The sequence below is a fragment of the Heliangelus exortis genome, chromosome Z (assembly GCF_036169615.1).
Source record: "Heliangelus exortis chromosome Z, bHelExo1.hap1, whole genome shotgun sequence".
Lineage (NCBI taxonomy): Eukaryota > Metazoa > Chordata > Aves > Apodiformes > Trochilidae > Heliangelus > Heliangelus exortis.
The window spans coordinates 44,815,233-44,832,219 of record NC_092454.1 but is presented as its reverse complement, the minus strand read 5'-3'; the positions used below and the strand labels follow the sequence as shown (position 1 = coordinate 44,832,219).

At 37.1% G+C, this 16,987-nt stretch overlaps 1 protein-coding gene across 19 annotated transcripts in view; it reads right to left on the bottom strand.

Moving 5' to 3' along the window:
- PTPRD (protein tyrosine phosphatase receptor type D) overlaps positions 1–16,987 on the bottom strand; it is a 339,335-nt gene that overhangs the window by 37,567 nt on the left and 284,781 nt on the right. For all 19 annotated transcript variants that reach the window (XM_071732135.1, XM_071732139.1, XM_071732136.1 and 16 more), the window contains one exon: positions 12,275–12,450. In XM_071732135.1, the coding sequence (XP_071588236.1) occupies positions 12,275–12,450 (176 nt within the window). The remainder of the gene's footprint in view (positions 1–12,274; positions 12,451–16,987) is intronic.

The window sequence follows — 16,987 nt, the reverse complement described above, 5'->3', positions numbered from 1 at the left end:
GAATTTATAGATAAGAAATTGGAACAAAATTACTAGAACTATTTATTAATACTGTAGCCTCAAAAATGGGATTAATACAGTATAAAATCCTCTTATTACGAGAAATTAAGTAATTACTTTCTTGTACCATTTACTGAAATACTGAAAGACTAAGTACATAAAATACTTCATAAATATTGATGATTTATTTGTAAGATTCCTAACACTAAGAAAGCCACAGTGGCCTACTGCAAATCAGACAGAAAGATGTATCATCAATTGAGATATTTTAAAAAAATTACCATAAATCTAGATTCGATTTATCATAAATATAGACACAGGGTAACTTGTGTCTATATTGGTTAACTATGTTTTTGACAAGCAAGTTGTGGTTTATAATTTCTTATTTAACTACCACAGAATGACTTACATTTTTAATGGTAAATGCTGGCACATATTAGCTATTCTTTGTAATCTTAGCAGCTACATGTTAAGTACAAACCACTGACTAAACCAGTATGGTTTGAAATTTTTTTATAAACTGAATGCAAGAAATAAATGTCTGGCTATGCTTTCGCAATTGTATGTTCATAGAAGCAGTGACAGCTTCCAGAAAGAATGCTTGAGAAATTAACCAACCCTCTCTTTAGATACAGTTTATTAAAAAAAAACCAAAAAACAAAAATCAGTAATAGAGAGAAATAAATGTTCAACACAAAAATTAAAAGGAAATTCAGACCACAGTAACAGTATCTTTGCAAACAACAGAAAAATGTTTGGGTGGGTTTTTTGTTTGGGTTTTTGGTTTTTTGTTTAGTAATCTAATGGTAAGCATACACTTGGTTTTAGAAGAATGCATCTGCTTCTGTATGTGCCTGCTTTTTCACATGTGGTGGTTTTTCATCATTTATTAGTTTATCTGCATACACTAGAATTTTGTTATAATTTTTCTAAAATACTTTCTGTGAGAGCTAACTGATGCAGAAGAATGGTGCTGGAAGAGAACACTTTTAAAAAAATATACAATTTTTAGACTAGACTGTGTATTATTTAAAATTGGAAATTGGTGAAAATAAGTATCAAATTTTTAGAAAGAAAATTTCATTTCAGACTGATGTGGATTTGACCTTTTGGAAGAACACATGAAGTGTAAATTAAGAGAACTACATCTTTTATTCTTTTTGCTGCTTCATTTTTCTCAGAACAAGAGGTCTTCTACAGAGATGGGCCCTTACCTGCCTCCTACGGTCTTTTGCTGTGTGATCAGAAACCTCACTTTCCTAATACTCCTAACAATTTAGAGCCCAGTTTATCTTTGTGAGAGATCAGAACAATGTTTTATATTAGACTTCACCAGCAGCAGAGAATCTAATACTATAAGCTAATTGATAAGACACTATTTTCTGAGGCAGAGTTCCTTCATATTATCCTATGTTAATATCCCAGCATGTGTCACTGTAAATAAGCTTATTTTCCAGAAGTTACATATTTGTTTTTTCTGAAACCCCCTGAGTGATATAAAATTCAACATGAAATGCCAACAACTCAGTTTTAAAATTCTTTGCCGAATGTTTTTTTTTTGCTTTAGTCCTTGGTTGGTATTTAATTACTCTGTAGTAAGGGCATTTCCTTCTTCACTTGTGAAAACTTGTTTGCAGAACAGGTGACTTTAATATAGTAAAGAAGGGGATGATACCTTGTATCCTCTTTCTGAAAGATAAAGAGTCTACTTATAAGATAAAGAAAACACTTATTTTCTTAGAACTTTCTTGAATTTCAGAGTCCTCACCTTCCTATTATCCACCCAGCTCCCAGTTCCAAGTGTTGATCTTTTCCTCTGCAGTCTATATTCACCTGCACCCAGACAGAACTATTCTGTGCCACTAACTGTACACGGTTACAGAAAAATGCTTGCAGCATTCCAGTACTGGAATGCTTGCAATTTTCCAGTATTCTCTTTCCTGTTGCTAAAGATACCAAGATGACTGAAATACACATTAGCAGAGCTCAGTGGTGATTCCTAAGTGCTTTTTAAGAGAAATTCAATTAAAAGTAAGGACAAGCATACTTTTTACTAGTACTTTCACTGTCTCATGATTGTTGGTTGCATTCTGCCAAAATGACTACATCTGAGATCAAAGCAGCTCTCTAACTATTAGTAAATATATTATGAAATCTTATGTTATGAAAGTATTAGAGTAGCACACACAGCTAGAAGACATAACTAATGATTGGCATATTTTCTTAACCTGTCCCTAAACAAAAATGTTTTTTTCCTTTACACTTTTTTCCCACCATGCAAATCCTCCCTCTTCATGGAAGTACAAGCATTTACAAAAACCAAAGCTGAAGGTAAATGCAAATGCTTTCTTCTCCATTAAAAATGAGAAGCTTGAGACCATTTCTGACTTAAGAAGTTTAAATACCTCCAGAGTTCCTGAGGATCTCTGTGGATATTCACACTTCAACAAGTCACAGATACGAGACAAAGCACTGCCATGCATCAATAGTTGAAAGAGGTGTATTTCCATATGAACATGTGAATACAAACATTTCTGACATTCAAGGGTAGAGAAATAATTTTCCAGTATAAATTTCCATCAATTAGGCTGAAAAGACCCTTCAGGTAATTCTTAATACATGAACCAGCTGTTACAGGCCATCTAAGATGGTAAGGACAAAATCCAGATCAGAAAGCAGTATCAGAAAACTGTATTACTAGCGAACTAGTAATATATTACATCCTTGACTTAAGAATGGTGTATAAATGTTGTATGGAATACAAAAGTAATTCATAATAATCTTCTTTTTTTGGTTTTATAAATAATAAAAGTCTTTTGAAGACAACCTTTCTAATGAGATATTCGGATGGTCTTTGTTCAAAACTAAAATATCACAATGATGTTAAATGGTAACAGTAATTGTTCAATAAAAAGGTAGTGCCAATTGTTGGTGATGTCCCAACTGTTGGTGACGGAAAAGGCTTCAAACCCTATAAGGCTTGCTTAGTGCTTTACACGCTGCAGCTAATGTTCTATAACTAAGGTGTTGTTCCTCTGAAGCCATTCTCCCTTTTTGTGGCAATGCCTTGTCACCTAACGGTGATTTGATAAGGCTGATTTGAGTCTAAAGACCATACACACTGACACTAGTCTACAAGATAGCAACCCAAAGATGCCCCTTCTCTGGAAGGTTAAATGGGGCACTGAGGAACCTGGTCTAGTGGAAGGTGTTCCTGCCCATGGCAGGTCATTTGGAACTAGATGATCTTAAAGGTCTTTTAACTTTACCACCAAAAGGCTTGTCAGATACTGGAACAGGCTGCCCATGGAAGTGATGCAGTCACCATCCCTGGAAGTGTTTAAAATACATGTAGGGACATGATCTGTGGAACTGGCAATGTGGACAAGTGGTGAACTGATGGTCAGCAATGCTGGGCTCATGGTTGGACTTGATGTTCTTAATGGTCTTTTTCAACCTAAAAGATTTTATGATTCTATAGTTCAGTGACTGTTGAAGCTTGTCTGAACTGAGTACTTGGATTTTAAAAAGCAAGAAATTCTGCATCCTACATGATTGTAGGTCTTAATGCAAACCAGCCTACACTAAACCACTTTTTTTGGTATTTCTGTGACACTGTTAGTAGGTTAAAATTTAATAGCGAAAGACAGCTGATAACTAAAAAATCCCCCAAACTGTTTCCATTCAGATCCTTACTACAGTGCAGTATGGTTATTAAAACAAAAAAAACCCAGATACTAAAAGGAGAAGGGCATATCTGAAATGTGTTCATCTTGTCATTCATCTTCAACTGTAGAAGCCAAGAACAGTTCAAAACTAAGTTGCTGACATTAATGTGAGATTCCATTTTTTAACTGTTCCTAACAGCATGGAAGGCAAGGTCTTAGTGAATTATTTTTGAAGTTTATCAAACGGTAAGGTACAGCAAGATTTTCCAAAAGGGTCTCAAAAATGTTTATATAGACGCAATTGAGGGGAAAAGTGAGTGGGCTACTTTTTGCTTCATCGTCTTCCTGTACTCAAGGCTAATCACTCTGTGCAGCCTGAATAATCCTTTCACTGGAAGAGATGTTACATTACACTATGAAAAAGATATTGGATAATTCAGCTTACAATTCAAGTTCTTTAATGAAGATTTTCCACTCTCCATAGAAGAGAACTATCTCTTTTTGCTGATATGAATATTATGTAAGAAATCAGTGAAACAAAATAATCAAAAAAGTGAAACTTAAGAGCAGCGAAATTCTATTATGGTTTGGTTCAGCTGAAAGCTAGGAAATGAATGGATGAAACGGCATGATAATGAAAAATGGTACATCACAGAAGAATTTGGGAACTTCAGGAGGTTTGTTGGTATTCTGATTTTTAATAGAACTTTGTGAGATGTCAATTGCTAAATTAATTCACAAATAAAATTTTTAATTGTATATATGCATTTCATATGGCTCTTGTGACAATAACCAGAAAGAACACCTAGGAAAAACATCTATTACCAATACATGACTTTCAGTAGCCAGATGCATCTCCTGACTTCCTCAGAAAATAGGACAAGCTTTGTAAATGACTGAAAATGTTAATCATTATATTCTCTTACAGAGAGACCTGTCTGAAGAAGTTAAATTTCCCAGCTGTATTTCTCACCACAAAGGAGAGAACTGGTAATGTGTTTTTCACCAGCATCTGCTCAATAAGGAAATATGGGGTTATTTTCCCTTAACAGTAATAAATTAATTCACTGAGCTCTTTCAAGCCTGAAATTCCTTGAAAGAACTCCCGGCACTGAAGTAATAGATTGCAGTGCTAAAGCAAAGATGAAGCAATCACTGCATTTTGAAAATAAATATGCAGGCTTTTTAATTTTGCAAGGAAAACTTCAAACTCTGAATGTCGATGGCTATTGTCTACATGTGGCATGGTCATGCTGTCTGTATTAAGAGTTGTATGATCCAGTAATGTATTATCTTACCTCAAGCACAAAGCAAATAAACTCAGCAAATAAAGTCAAATTACAGAGTTACAATACAGTTTTGACTAAACCACTTGCTGTACACTTGCCTCAGGGAAACACTACTTCTGAGAAAACTACCAGTTTACCCTAGCAGCTAAGAGAAACCATTTCATTTATGGACACAGAACCATAAATCAAAAAAACTGAATGGCTGCCTTGAAAAATAATTGTGGCAGTATCAGGTATTGATATGTAATTTGAGGTAAGACTCGGGTGTAAACAGTCCTTGAAAGCTTATTGTGGAAAAGACTGCACGAAATATCCTATGGAGTTTGCTCCATTCATGACATTGTGTTTTGGAAATTCTTCAACAGTTCAACATAAATCACCTTTGCAGCAAAGATTATTTCTTCCTGCTAGAGCCCCACAGGCAGGGAAAACAGTTGATTGCCACGAAATTTTTAACAGCCTTTAACATGCTAGAAGACTATTAAGCTTTCCTTCACTCTCTTATATATAATATAAATCAAATTAATTTTGAAGTTCCCCATACACCATTTCTCCAACCTCTGGTCATTACTGTTCTCTCCTAGATTTTCTGTAATTTACAAACATCTTTTAATTTTTTTTTTTCTGTATGTCTTCAGCTTCAAATTTCTATAATCTGAAATAACCACACATGGCATGCCAAAACTAATTTCAGCCTATGTAGTGGTAGCATATCTTTCCACACAAAATTAACCTGGCTTATAGTATGGCATTCTCACAGCCATTTTGCTGGGTGACATAATAATTTTAGCTGAGACACCTTGGCATAGCACTTCTACCTGTAATGTGCCTAGAAAAAGAAACTTTAAGCTTTATTACTGAGTGCAGTTTATGTTAGTATATATCAAGGATTAGATTCTTTAATGAGTTAGGCACCTATGACTGAGTGCAGTTTATATTAGTATAAATCTAGGATTAGATTCTTTTATGAATTAAGCACCTATGACTGAGTGCATTTCAGTGAGAGCTGGGCAGCATATACCAGCCCTTATGCCTTTAAGAATACTTCTGTAATGACCAAACATATGGTTGTGTTTTACAGTTCTGATGTGGTAACTGGTGATTCCAACTCATGCAGTGTTGCAGGATTTCTTGGACTGTTGACCTTGAATTCTGCTACAGTGAAAAACATTTTTATTTTTGTAAATCTGGTGAACACATGTTCTACTTGACTTTTATTTTGCCTTTTTTTTTTTTTTTGTTAGCAATCTCATTCATTCTTCTTCTGACTCATATCCAAGCATCTTGAGAGCATTAAAGAAATGAAATAAAATTATGATAGTATGTAATTGATGGAGAAGTTACTGGTTTGTCATTTAAAATTAAGGACTGAGCAGTAACAAAATTGCACATTTAATTCTTCACTAGAACAATGCAATTCAGTATGAAAGAACACCACCTGCAACACACGTCCTATCTGCTACAATGTCTGCCGGGAGAAATGTTAACTTATCTTGTATCAGTTGATTACATTTTTCCAGTTGCTGCAAAACATAGATAAAATGTCTTGGGTTAGTGCAGTGGTGTTTTGGAAGCAGGGGGGGCACAGGGGTGGCTCCTGTGAGATGCTGCTGGAAGCTCCCCTTGTTCCAATCCTAGTCCTGCCTCTGGCCAAGGCTGAGCAGATCTGCGAAAGTGGATGCAGCTCTGCGAGTTTCACATTCAAGAAAGAGAAAACAAAATTGAAAAAAAAATAAAAAAAGAAAGACCCACAAAGTAGAGGAGAGAAGGAGGTGAAAGCAATGCCAGAGCAAAGACACCAAGCAGTGTGCTTCCCTCAGTGATGGAGGGGGAGGAGGTTCCCAGAGATTTCCCCAGAGCCCGTGGTGAGGTGTCTGCTGTCCCCCTGCAACCCAAGTAGTAGCACAGTGGAGCAGTCCCTGAAGGACCACAGTGGGAAAGACATGGATTTACAGCCCCTGAAGGATCACAGTGGGCAGATATGGAGCTGCTGCAGGGGAGTGTCACAGGCGAGCAGACATGGAGCTGCAGCCTGTGCAGGATCATGGAAAGGGGCAGATGTGGATCTCCAGCTAGAGGAGGTGACTGCTCCTGAAGCAGCTGTGACCCTGTGTGCAGCCCAGGCTGGAGCAGTCTGTGCCTGAGGGAGTGCACCTGTGGGAGGGACTCATGTCGGAGGGGTTCCTGAAGGACTCTCCCGTGAGAGGGACCCTGCATTGGGAGAGTGTGAGGCGAACTGTAATTGTAGAGTGAACATCTCTCTGTACTTATCTCAATTAGTAAGCCCTTGTGTGGATTTTCTCCTCCCTGTCCCACAGTGGGGGTGGGAGGTGCATGAGTGGAGGTCTGGGTGTTATTGGATGTGCCTAAACCATGACGCTACAATTTTCCTTTGTTTATTTACATATATCACAACCTAAAAACCTCATCTTTTTACATATATGTGTTATCCAATAGGAATTAGTGCACCTTTTTTGCACAAAACAATTACAGTTTTCTAAATACAGTACAACACAGGTGCACTTTGGAGCATATTGATACAATCTATAATGAACTGTTAAATGCATATGTTGATAATTTTTCTATTCATACTAGTGAAGATATCTTATTGCCACTTATTTTGTATCCAGTATTTTGACAGATAATAGCTCTAGCTTTATCTGTCAAAACATACTTAGGAAGACAGATCTAAACTTTGCTGCTGAAGCTGCACAACAAATAGACAACAACCTTAATCACAATCATATAAAGCTCTGCTTCATAGTCTGTACTTGTCTGGTAAATCTTCATGCATTCCACACAGACAAGAAAATATTCTTACAGTTCTTTGCTTAATACTTACTATTGTGCAAGTACAACTCCTCTGTCTTAGCTACATTATGTATCAAGCGCCTACTTTACCATCCACAAAGGAAGGCTCATTCAAAATGTTAGCAATTTGTGAATCTGGGGTAGAAGAATTTAGGGTTCTTCCCAGATCTGCCTTTATTTTTCCATGCCTATGGCATCTTTGGTGTCCAACAGTTTCTTTCAAAGTTGTTTTTACTAAGAGTCTCAGTGTAGAATTATGTTTTCCACTGTGATTATTCAGATGTTTTGGGTTTTGTACTACTCGAATCTGAAAAAAAGATTTTCCTGATTTAATTAAATATATTCTACTCCTTCAAAAAAAAAAAACAAAACCAAAACAAAACAAAACAAAAAAAAAACCAAAAAAAACCAAAAACAACCCACACCCCTCAACAACCTACCAAACAAAACAATACCCTAAGGAGTTTACTACAGTTTCCACTTTCAAGACACACATCATCATCTACTTGCTATTTCTACTGCCACCCGATTTCCATTTTTCTAAAGCCTTCTTCATCAGTATAGAAGTTCAGAATCTAACTCATTTTTGAGTAATTGCTAGGGTGTTTATATTGTCAATTTAGCTTTTCTCTGATTGGTGTTTTCTGACAGAAGATTCTAATCTTAGGCACTATTGTCTCCAAAAAGAAAATACTGCCAATGAGGATCAGGAGGGAATATTTTCTGTAAGTTCCAAAACAACAGTAAATGTATTAAAACTAAGCAAATACATAGCAAAGAAGGAAAGGATGCATCTCTCTTTCAAGTGGACAATCCACAACTGTGTACTAACTTGAAACAGGAGATCGGTCTAAATTTTCCCTGTTTGAGGTAATACTACCTTTTGTGAGAAGTGAGATTCTTCATTTCTGTCACAGGAAAATCTGAACTGTTGGGGTCGAAAAAGAACACAGTGGAGTGGGGAAGAGGTATCACATATTAATGCTTTACATGCTTTACAGCTTTTCTTAGTGCAACACACAGTTGCTCTTTTTAATCCCTTATTTGCAACCTTCAGTATTGTTCCTTTATTTCATTTAGATTAAACTCATGTATGTGACAAATATGCCACCAACACTGTTCCATTCACTGCTGGTGTGTACAATCCTTTTTGATATTAATCATGTGAACAGTAGCTGAATGATGGGACTGACTTTCTCCTTCCAGTCTGGTTTAGGTCAAGTGAGATTCAGGTGATGACATTTCATACAAAACCAACAAAGTGTGAAAGGTTATAAGTGAAAGAGCTCTTTTCCTGCAGCTTCCTTTTAGGCAAACAAATAATTATGAATTCACTGTAACATCTTCATTTGATGTACTCAGCTGTAAAATATGTACATCCTCAAAGCTGAAGTTACTCAGACATCTAACACATGGTAATGAACCAATTTTTTTCTGCAGATGCAATTAAAATCCCCATCTTTATCTATGCAGTCCAGGTCAAAAAGGCTGATGTCAAGCTGCAGTAGTACATAACAAAAAAGCAAGCTAAACAGAAATGACGACATGGAGATGGAAAGCAGATGAAGTCCCAGAGAGAAACGATCTTGCCTTACAGCAGGAATAATGATTAAGCTGTGAAGACACAAAAGCAATCAAAAAGGAATCAAAGGAAAAAGAAAAACAAAATTAGGGAAGATCTGAATCGCTAATGGTATGTAACAGTGTTTGTATTTCATGTTTGAAATTTCACTTGGTCTCCTGCTATAAGAATATGCTAAATAAAAATTATAGCAAGAAAAAATAACAATGAAATGTTGTTATTGTATTATTTTCCCACACAGGGATTACCACTGCTGCCTCAGTTAATACCATTAATTAAATTACATATAGCTACTGTATTATGAGAAGCAACTGGTATACCATATTTTTAAAGTTGCAGACTTTTAAGATTGGAACTGAATTATGTACTGGATAGATGGTCTCTAGTGCTATACACTTAGTGCATAAACTCATTTGACCTAAGAACACAGAATGAGCTAAATTATGCACAAAAAGTATGCAACCATAAACACTGAATGCATAGAAAATCTATTGTCTAATTTCTCGTTACACTCAGGGAATGTATCGGTGCTGAATGCCAATCCTTTCTGGAGGTGATCATTATTTTGATCAGTGTTTTTTTAGGGTGCAGTCAGGAAAGGATAGAGTTAGCTGAAGACTATGACAAGCAGTTACTGGAGAGAATGAGTAGAATTTTTTTTAATTACACCAAAACATCTTTCTAAACACTGGCTGTCTGTGGCTTGCAGCATTCAGATAAACTCTCAAGTGATTATGTACACTTTCTTCAATGGACTGCTTATTAGGATCAGATTTTTTCTTAGCACTGGTGCTACTTACTATTGACTTTATTATAAAAGAAGTAATTAGTGAATTAGAAATTGGCAAAATTTAATTTGCATAATTTTAAATAACTGTCAGTACCTAGACCAGACAAGAATGGTAGAATTAAATTAAAATAAAAATTTCTGATAAAATTACCCTCTGCCGAGTACCAATTGCTATGTACAGGTATGTACATATATTACATGCAACCTATGTGTTAATCCAGGTCGAATTTACTTGCAGAAAAATGATTCTCTGGTTAGAAAGCTATAAATTTCTTGAACTTGAATGTAGAAAATTATCCTATTTTTTAAAAAATAATAACATGGTAAAAGAAGAAACAAATATATGTATTTCAATAATCCTTCATAAGGAAATTACTGTTGCCAAGAGGTTCAACAAGTTATGTAATTATTGCAATTATATGTATTGGAGCATGTGAAAAAAAAAAACAATTCCAACACAGTACAGCATTAGGCTTGATGATTCATTCCCCCCTTTTCCAAGCTTACACAGGCAAAAACATTTTCATTGTGAAATGGGAGATTGTCCATGAGTTACTGCCATATCAATATTAACCAGGATTCATTTTATACCTCTATAGGATTCATTTTATTGATTTAAAACCTTTTATGGATGATAAACCTTCTTTCCTCCACTCCAGCCTCTTTCTTTCTGAACTGCATTCTGGCATTGTTTAAGACATTGCACAGAACCTTAGGTACCCTAGCTTTTTGTCTTGTTGAGGGCTTTTCACATGTAACCCTGCAGCCTGCCTACCACTTGCAGCTCCCTACCCCTTCACACAAGCTCCCAGGACATGTACCCTGGAATGCCTGTGGCAGTATTTTTCCGATAACGCTCCTAGACTTGAACTTTCAAGCCCTGACACATTCCTGAGGGAAGTGATTGCCACTGATGTTAGAAGTACCCCTTCTCCCTCCCCTTTCCTGACTTCTACATTTTGTTGTAGCTTCTGGCTTGCACTTTGTTAAGGTGCTTGCAGAAAGGTCAGCAATGAACAAGCTGCATAGCACCTTCCCCAGTCAACACATGCTCCCAGCAATGACAACATCAGAAACAATGCAGAAACAAACCATGAGGAGTTTTAACATAGCTTATGTAGTTATGGTAAGAAAAGTATGATGGAGGAATGACCTGCTCTGTTAAAGAGGGTGCTTAAGGCAGGACACCCTTCTCTTTCTTATAGGCCACTAAAAAGGATTTTTGCCATTTATTTTTCTAATGAACTTTCTCTTTTTTTTTTTCCCATTACTGTTTCCTTTTACTTCCATACTTCCAGCAAACAACATCTAACATTAGAACTGATGAATGCCATCAAATACACACTCTCTAGGAAATCTTTGTATAACACAGTGATCTATTACTACATTTTCTATCACTTTCTGTATTTTATAACATGGAAGTATTGCTACTTTTTATTTCCCTTCATATAGCACACATCTGTTTTTTATAACACTTCCACTTTAGAGCAGTTTAAATCTATTACCATTCTCATTTTACTTTGCCCTGTAAAAGTGAATCTGAAATATCACCAATAATTCTGCATTCAACTACTGCATATAGTGATGTAAGCACTCAGCATATGCTAAAACCCCCATTCTTATGCTTCTTAAGAAAGGCAAAATCCTCACTGATATTAAGTAATATTTAATTTATTCCATATAAAAGCAAAAACTGAATGCTGTTGACATATATTAACTTCATAACAGGATATTACACTTGTATTCTTGATCCTACACAGGGGGTAACATTTATAAACCCTTCTTAATATTGAAAACAAAAAAAATATTGAAAACATTATCACTGTGGATCAAGAGATTTCAAGTTTTTGAGACTGTAAAACAATGTACAAAATAAGTGGTGTGATTTTGTAATTTCCTATATAAGTGATATACAAATAGCACTTTAAGATATATGTAAGATATATATATAAGAACTAAAGTTTCCTATATAAGTGATTTTCACAGTATGGATACTTTTAACTTTTAACTCTTCTGCATATACAGGAAGGAGACAAACTTACATGAAAGCAACAAAAAAATTTGTGTAAGTGATTGTTCAGGTACAATATTATTAACACTCAATATTGTGAAGCATTGTATAAGCTTTCCTTACCCTGGACCTCTCTTCTAGTTTTGTCATCATGACGACAGTTGCACCCCGCTGCTCCCACATCATTCTCCAGAAGTCACCAAAGGTTTCTGGCAGTGCCCCTTGTGTTGCTATGTAAGCATTCTGCTTTCTGTATCCATCTATGTAGTTGGCATTGATATAGTCACTGCCTGGTATGCCTGTGAAGAGAGAAGAGTTAATGGGGCAGAATTTCTGTGCTGTACAAGGACTAAAAATCCTGTGACACAGCTGGATTGATGAATCTTGGCTTGCTGCATGACAAACAGTACATAGGTCCTTGCAAATGTAGCTACATTTCTGGAGCTGAAGGATATGACAGATTGGCTGGGAATAACCATTCTTTTGAAGCAAAGGAGTCACTCTGATAGGAATCACATGATCATAGAATGGTTTGGGTTAGAAGGGACCTTAAAGATTATCTAGGTTCAACCACCCTGCCAAGGAAGTATAATGGAAGCCTGAAAATCTGGAGCACCTGAGAGTGTAAACAGCAGCATTTAAAGGCTGGTCTGACAATGCCTGTAGTCATCCACCAGCATGGTAGCCTTTGACTGGGTCAGGCAGGGGAGCCTCTCCATCAGATGCCCTGAGCAGACTCCGTTCAACGCTCTCACCGGGCTCATTGCATTTATTTTAAATATAGAAAAACAGTTAATGTTGTCTGAGTAGTAATATTACTACTAAGTTATTTTTTTTCTCAATATAAACTAACTATGACCCACATTGTAACAAATCACGTTATGTAAGCCATGTTTAACACTGGAATCTGGTACATGGTTTGTGCATCAAATAATATTATTTCACTCTGCAAGTCTGAATAAAAATTAAATGCATGAAATGAATGTGAAATCCAGGACCTGGAAGGAACATTGGACCACACTGTCAATTTCTCAAGGCTCAGGTATTTTGGACAAGACTTACAGAGGGACTTTGTGTGTCTGCCAGACAGCCCATGCTTAAATCTTCATGGAAATGAGTCAGCTCCTAACCATGAGGGAATGGCATGCAATGTCTGTACTGAGAGCTAGAACATAACATGCTGACTGCCAAGGTCAAGGAGGAATACTGACAGGAGTGAAGATCATGTTACTAGTTTGGATTAATAAGGCAGCCATGGCCACAGAAAGAACATACAGGTCTCTGTCCTGTCCCTTCTGGATTCAGCAATGCAATGTCCAGCTAGTGACTCAGGCAATGTGCACATTGGAAGAGAAAGTTCCTGTGTCACTGCTGTTTTTTCAGCTGACAATTTGAGGAAGATATGATACTCATGTGAGATCTCAGTGCTGTTGGGATGGCAAAGAGAGTTTCCCACGTTACTATAATGTTGAACATGGAAGTCTTCCCTGGAAGAGTTAGTTGAAATACAGCACTGTGCATCATGATAAGATGATAAAAATTATTTTTTAAAATAATTAAGAGAAGCTATTTCTTTAAGCAGAATTTTTTTATGCATGCACAGCCAATCATCTGCCATGTCCAAGGATACTGCACAACCCTGGGATACAGTGCAGGTTTCACTGTTTTGAAAGAGAGCCAAGATGGTACAAGCTCCATGGCTTATTCTAAATCTGTGACTGTTTTCACTCCACAAAGCAAGAGAGTTGAATTTCTGTGACTATGAAACGCAATAAATTTTTGGACATGTTTAAAGAAATTTTCCTCAAGCTTTCAGTCAGAAACTGACAGAATCCAAATCTATTCTGATGCAGTATCTCCTGCTGGTGATCCCAAGCCAGGAATTATTGGAGCTGCACACTCCTGTCTTTCCTGACAACCCATGACATACACCTCAAAATGTCTTCCAAAATAAACTAAATTTGAATTTAAAGTAGGGATATGTCTTTACTGCTTCAGTTGCTTGGTTGATGGTAGCTACAATTTGAAGAGGTTTTTTCACTCTTTCTGGCTAAGTTTAGTGTTTAATCGTGTACTTACATTATAATGAACAAACTCACTGATTACTTGTGGTACTAATTAAGACCCAATATAATCTTGAAATCATGGGTTACTAGATTTGTCATCTGGCTTAAAATCTTGCCTTTATGCCCAAGAAAGCTTAATAGATTTTCTTGATTTATATCTTCAAATTATATTTAAAGACAATTTTTAATTTTATTTTCTGTACAATTAAAGGAAAAAACTAACAAAATACTTCAGGAAAGTAAAGAGTTCATAACTTCAGGTGCACGAGAGAGGCAGCAAATGGCACTCAGGCTAGATGCATAGACGGATGCAGGAAGACTGGTTGACTATGCTAAGAAGTGATTGAAAAACTCTTTGGGGAGAAAATTAAATTATAAAAAAAAAATGAATAAAATCATAAATAAAAATAATAGCCTTTAGAATCTGTGTAGTCTGTGGATGAAAAGCATAATTTCCAACCATAAAAGGCAGAAATTAGGGTTCAAAAGTCTCCTCCTTGTGTATTTGAAACTTTTTTTACATGATACTTCTTATTGCAGATATTCAACTTAATGACTTAGAAAATACAACTGCTAGGAACAATGATGTATTTTCTTCTTTTATCAAAATAATAAAACATTTTTGCATAAAACAGATGAGAAAGAAAAATGAAGCCAACAGGAAAAATCTACACCAACTGGGTATTATTACCAAAGGAACACAAGAAAGCTGCTAAGAAATGTTTTCTGCATAAATTAGAATTAAATTATGATGCTTGGAATCATACTTTGAAGCATCTGTTATAAATAAAAGCCTGAGGAAAAAATGAAAAACAACACTTTGTAAAGTAGCTAAATGATCTTCTGGGAAAGCTGTCCTCTGGAACTGATACCACAGAAAGTCAGCATGAAAAGCAGGCATGAGAAGTAATGTCCATTAAAAGTACAGTGCACAGAGGTCAGGGCAACTGAAAGTATAAATAGAGGCCCTGAGAGTAATGACTTGGCGATGCTGGTTGATGAGATGCTCAACATGAGGCAGCCATGTGCACTTGCAACCCAAGCCAACCATATCCTGGGCTGCATCAGAAAAAGCTTCACCAGCAGGTCATGGGAAGCAATTCTGCCCCTCTGTTTTGCTCTTCTAATACCCCACTTGCACTACAGTGTTCAGTTCTGCAGTCCCCAGAACAAGGACATGAAGCTGTTGAATCAAGTCAGGAAGGGGGACACAAAGATGATTAGGGGGCTGGAGCGTCTCTCTTATGAAGACAGGCTGAGAGAACTGGGGTTGTTCAGCCTGGAGAAGAGCAGGCTCCAAGGAGACCTTGTAGCAGTCTTCCAGTACCTGAAGAGGGGCTACAGGAAAGCTGGAGATGGACTTTTTACAAAAGCATGTAGTGGTAGACTGAGGGGGAATGGTTTTTAACTTAAATAGGGTAGATTTTATGGTAGATATTAGGAAGAAATGTCTTAACTGTCAGGGTGGTGAAACACTGGAAGAAGTTGCCTAGTGAGCTGGTACAAGCCCCTTCCCTGCAAGCATCAAGGCCAGGTTGGATGGGATTTTAAGCAACCTGATCTAGTGGGAGGTGACAGAGGGGTTGGAAGTAGAGGATCTTTTAAGGTCCCTTCCAACCCAAACCATTCTATAATTATTCCATCTTTACAAAACTTAGCAGTCCCAGTACCTGACATTAAAAATTTCTAAAACTGTAAATATTCTTTCTACTAACTACTTTGTATTCAATTTTCAGATAAATCATATTAGAATAAATAACTTCTAAATTACAGTATCACAAATGTTCGGGATTGGAAGAGACCCTGAAAGATTACCAACTCCAATCCCCCTGCCACAGCAGGATCATCCAGAGCACGTCTCCAGAAAAGTGTCCAGGTAGGTTTTGAATATCTCAAGAGACTCCCCAACCCCACTGGACAGCCTGTTCCAGTCCCCTGTCATCCACACAGGGAAAAAGCTTTACTTTATGTTTCAGTGAAACCTCCTATGCTCTAGCTTTCACACATTGTCCCTTGTCCTGCTGTTGCTCATCACTGAGAAGAGCCTGGCTCCATCTTCCTAACATTTGCCCATTATGTATTTATGAGCAATACTGAGACTGACTCTCAATCTCCTCTTCTCCAAGCTAAAAAAGCCTCAGCTCCCTCAGCCTTTCCTCATAATGGAGATCTTCCACTCCTTTGATCATCTTTGTGGCTCTGTGCTGGACTCTTTTCAAATAGTTCATTGTCCTTAAATTGAGAGGCCCTGAGCTGGACACAATATTCCACATGTTGCCTCTCCAGTGAGAGTAGAGGGGGAGGAGAACCTCTCTAGACCTCCTAACCACCCCACTTCTAATGTACCCCAGGATGCCATTGGCCTTCTTGGCCACAAGGGCACATTGCTGGTCATGGTCATCCTTCTGTCCACAAGGATCCCCAGGTCCCTTTCCTCTGCGCTGCTCTCTAGAATTTTTCAGCTTGTCAGGCAACGCACAAGGCTGAGAGGCCAATGCTATACCCAGCTGGAAATTAGTAGTCCAAAAAGGCTGTCTGCTGTACAGTTAGGCAAGAATAGGGTGGTCATGACTTTTTGATGATAGGCTTTACAATACTGCTCCACTGTATTGAGCAATCCTCCAGCACTTTTCTGGATGTCAATTCAAACGTAACACAAATATATAACAGGTCAGTCCCCAATCCTGGGGTTCTTCTTTCCCAGATGAAAGACTCTATACTTGCCCTTGTTGTGTTTTATGAAATTTCTGTCTGCCCAACTCAGCCTGTC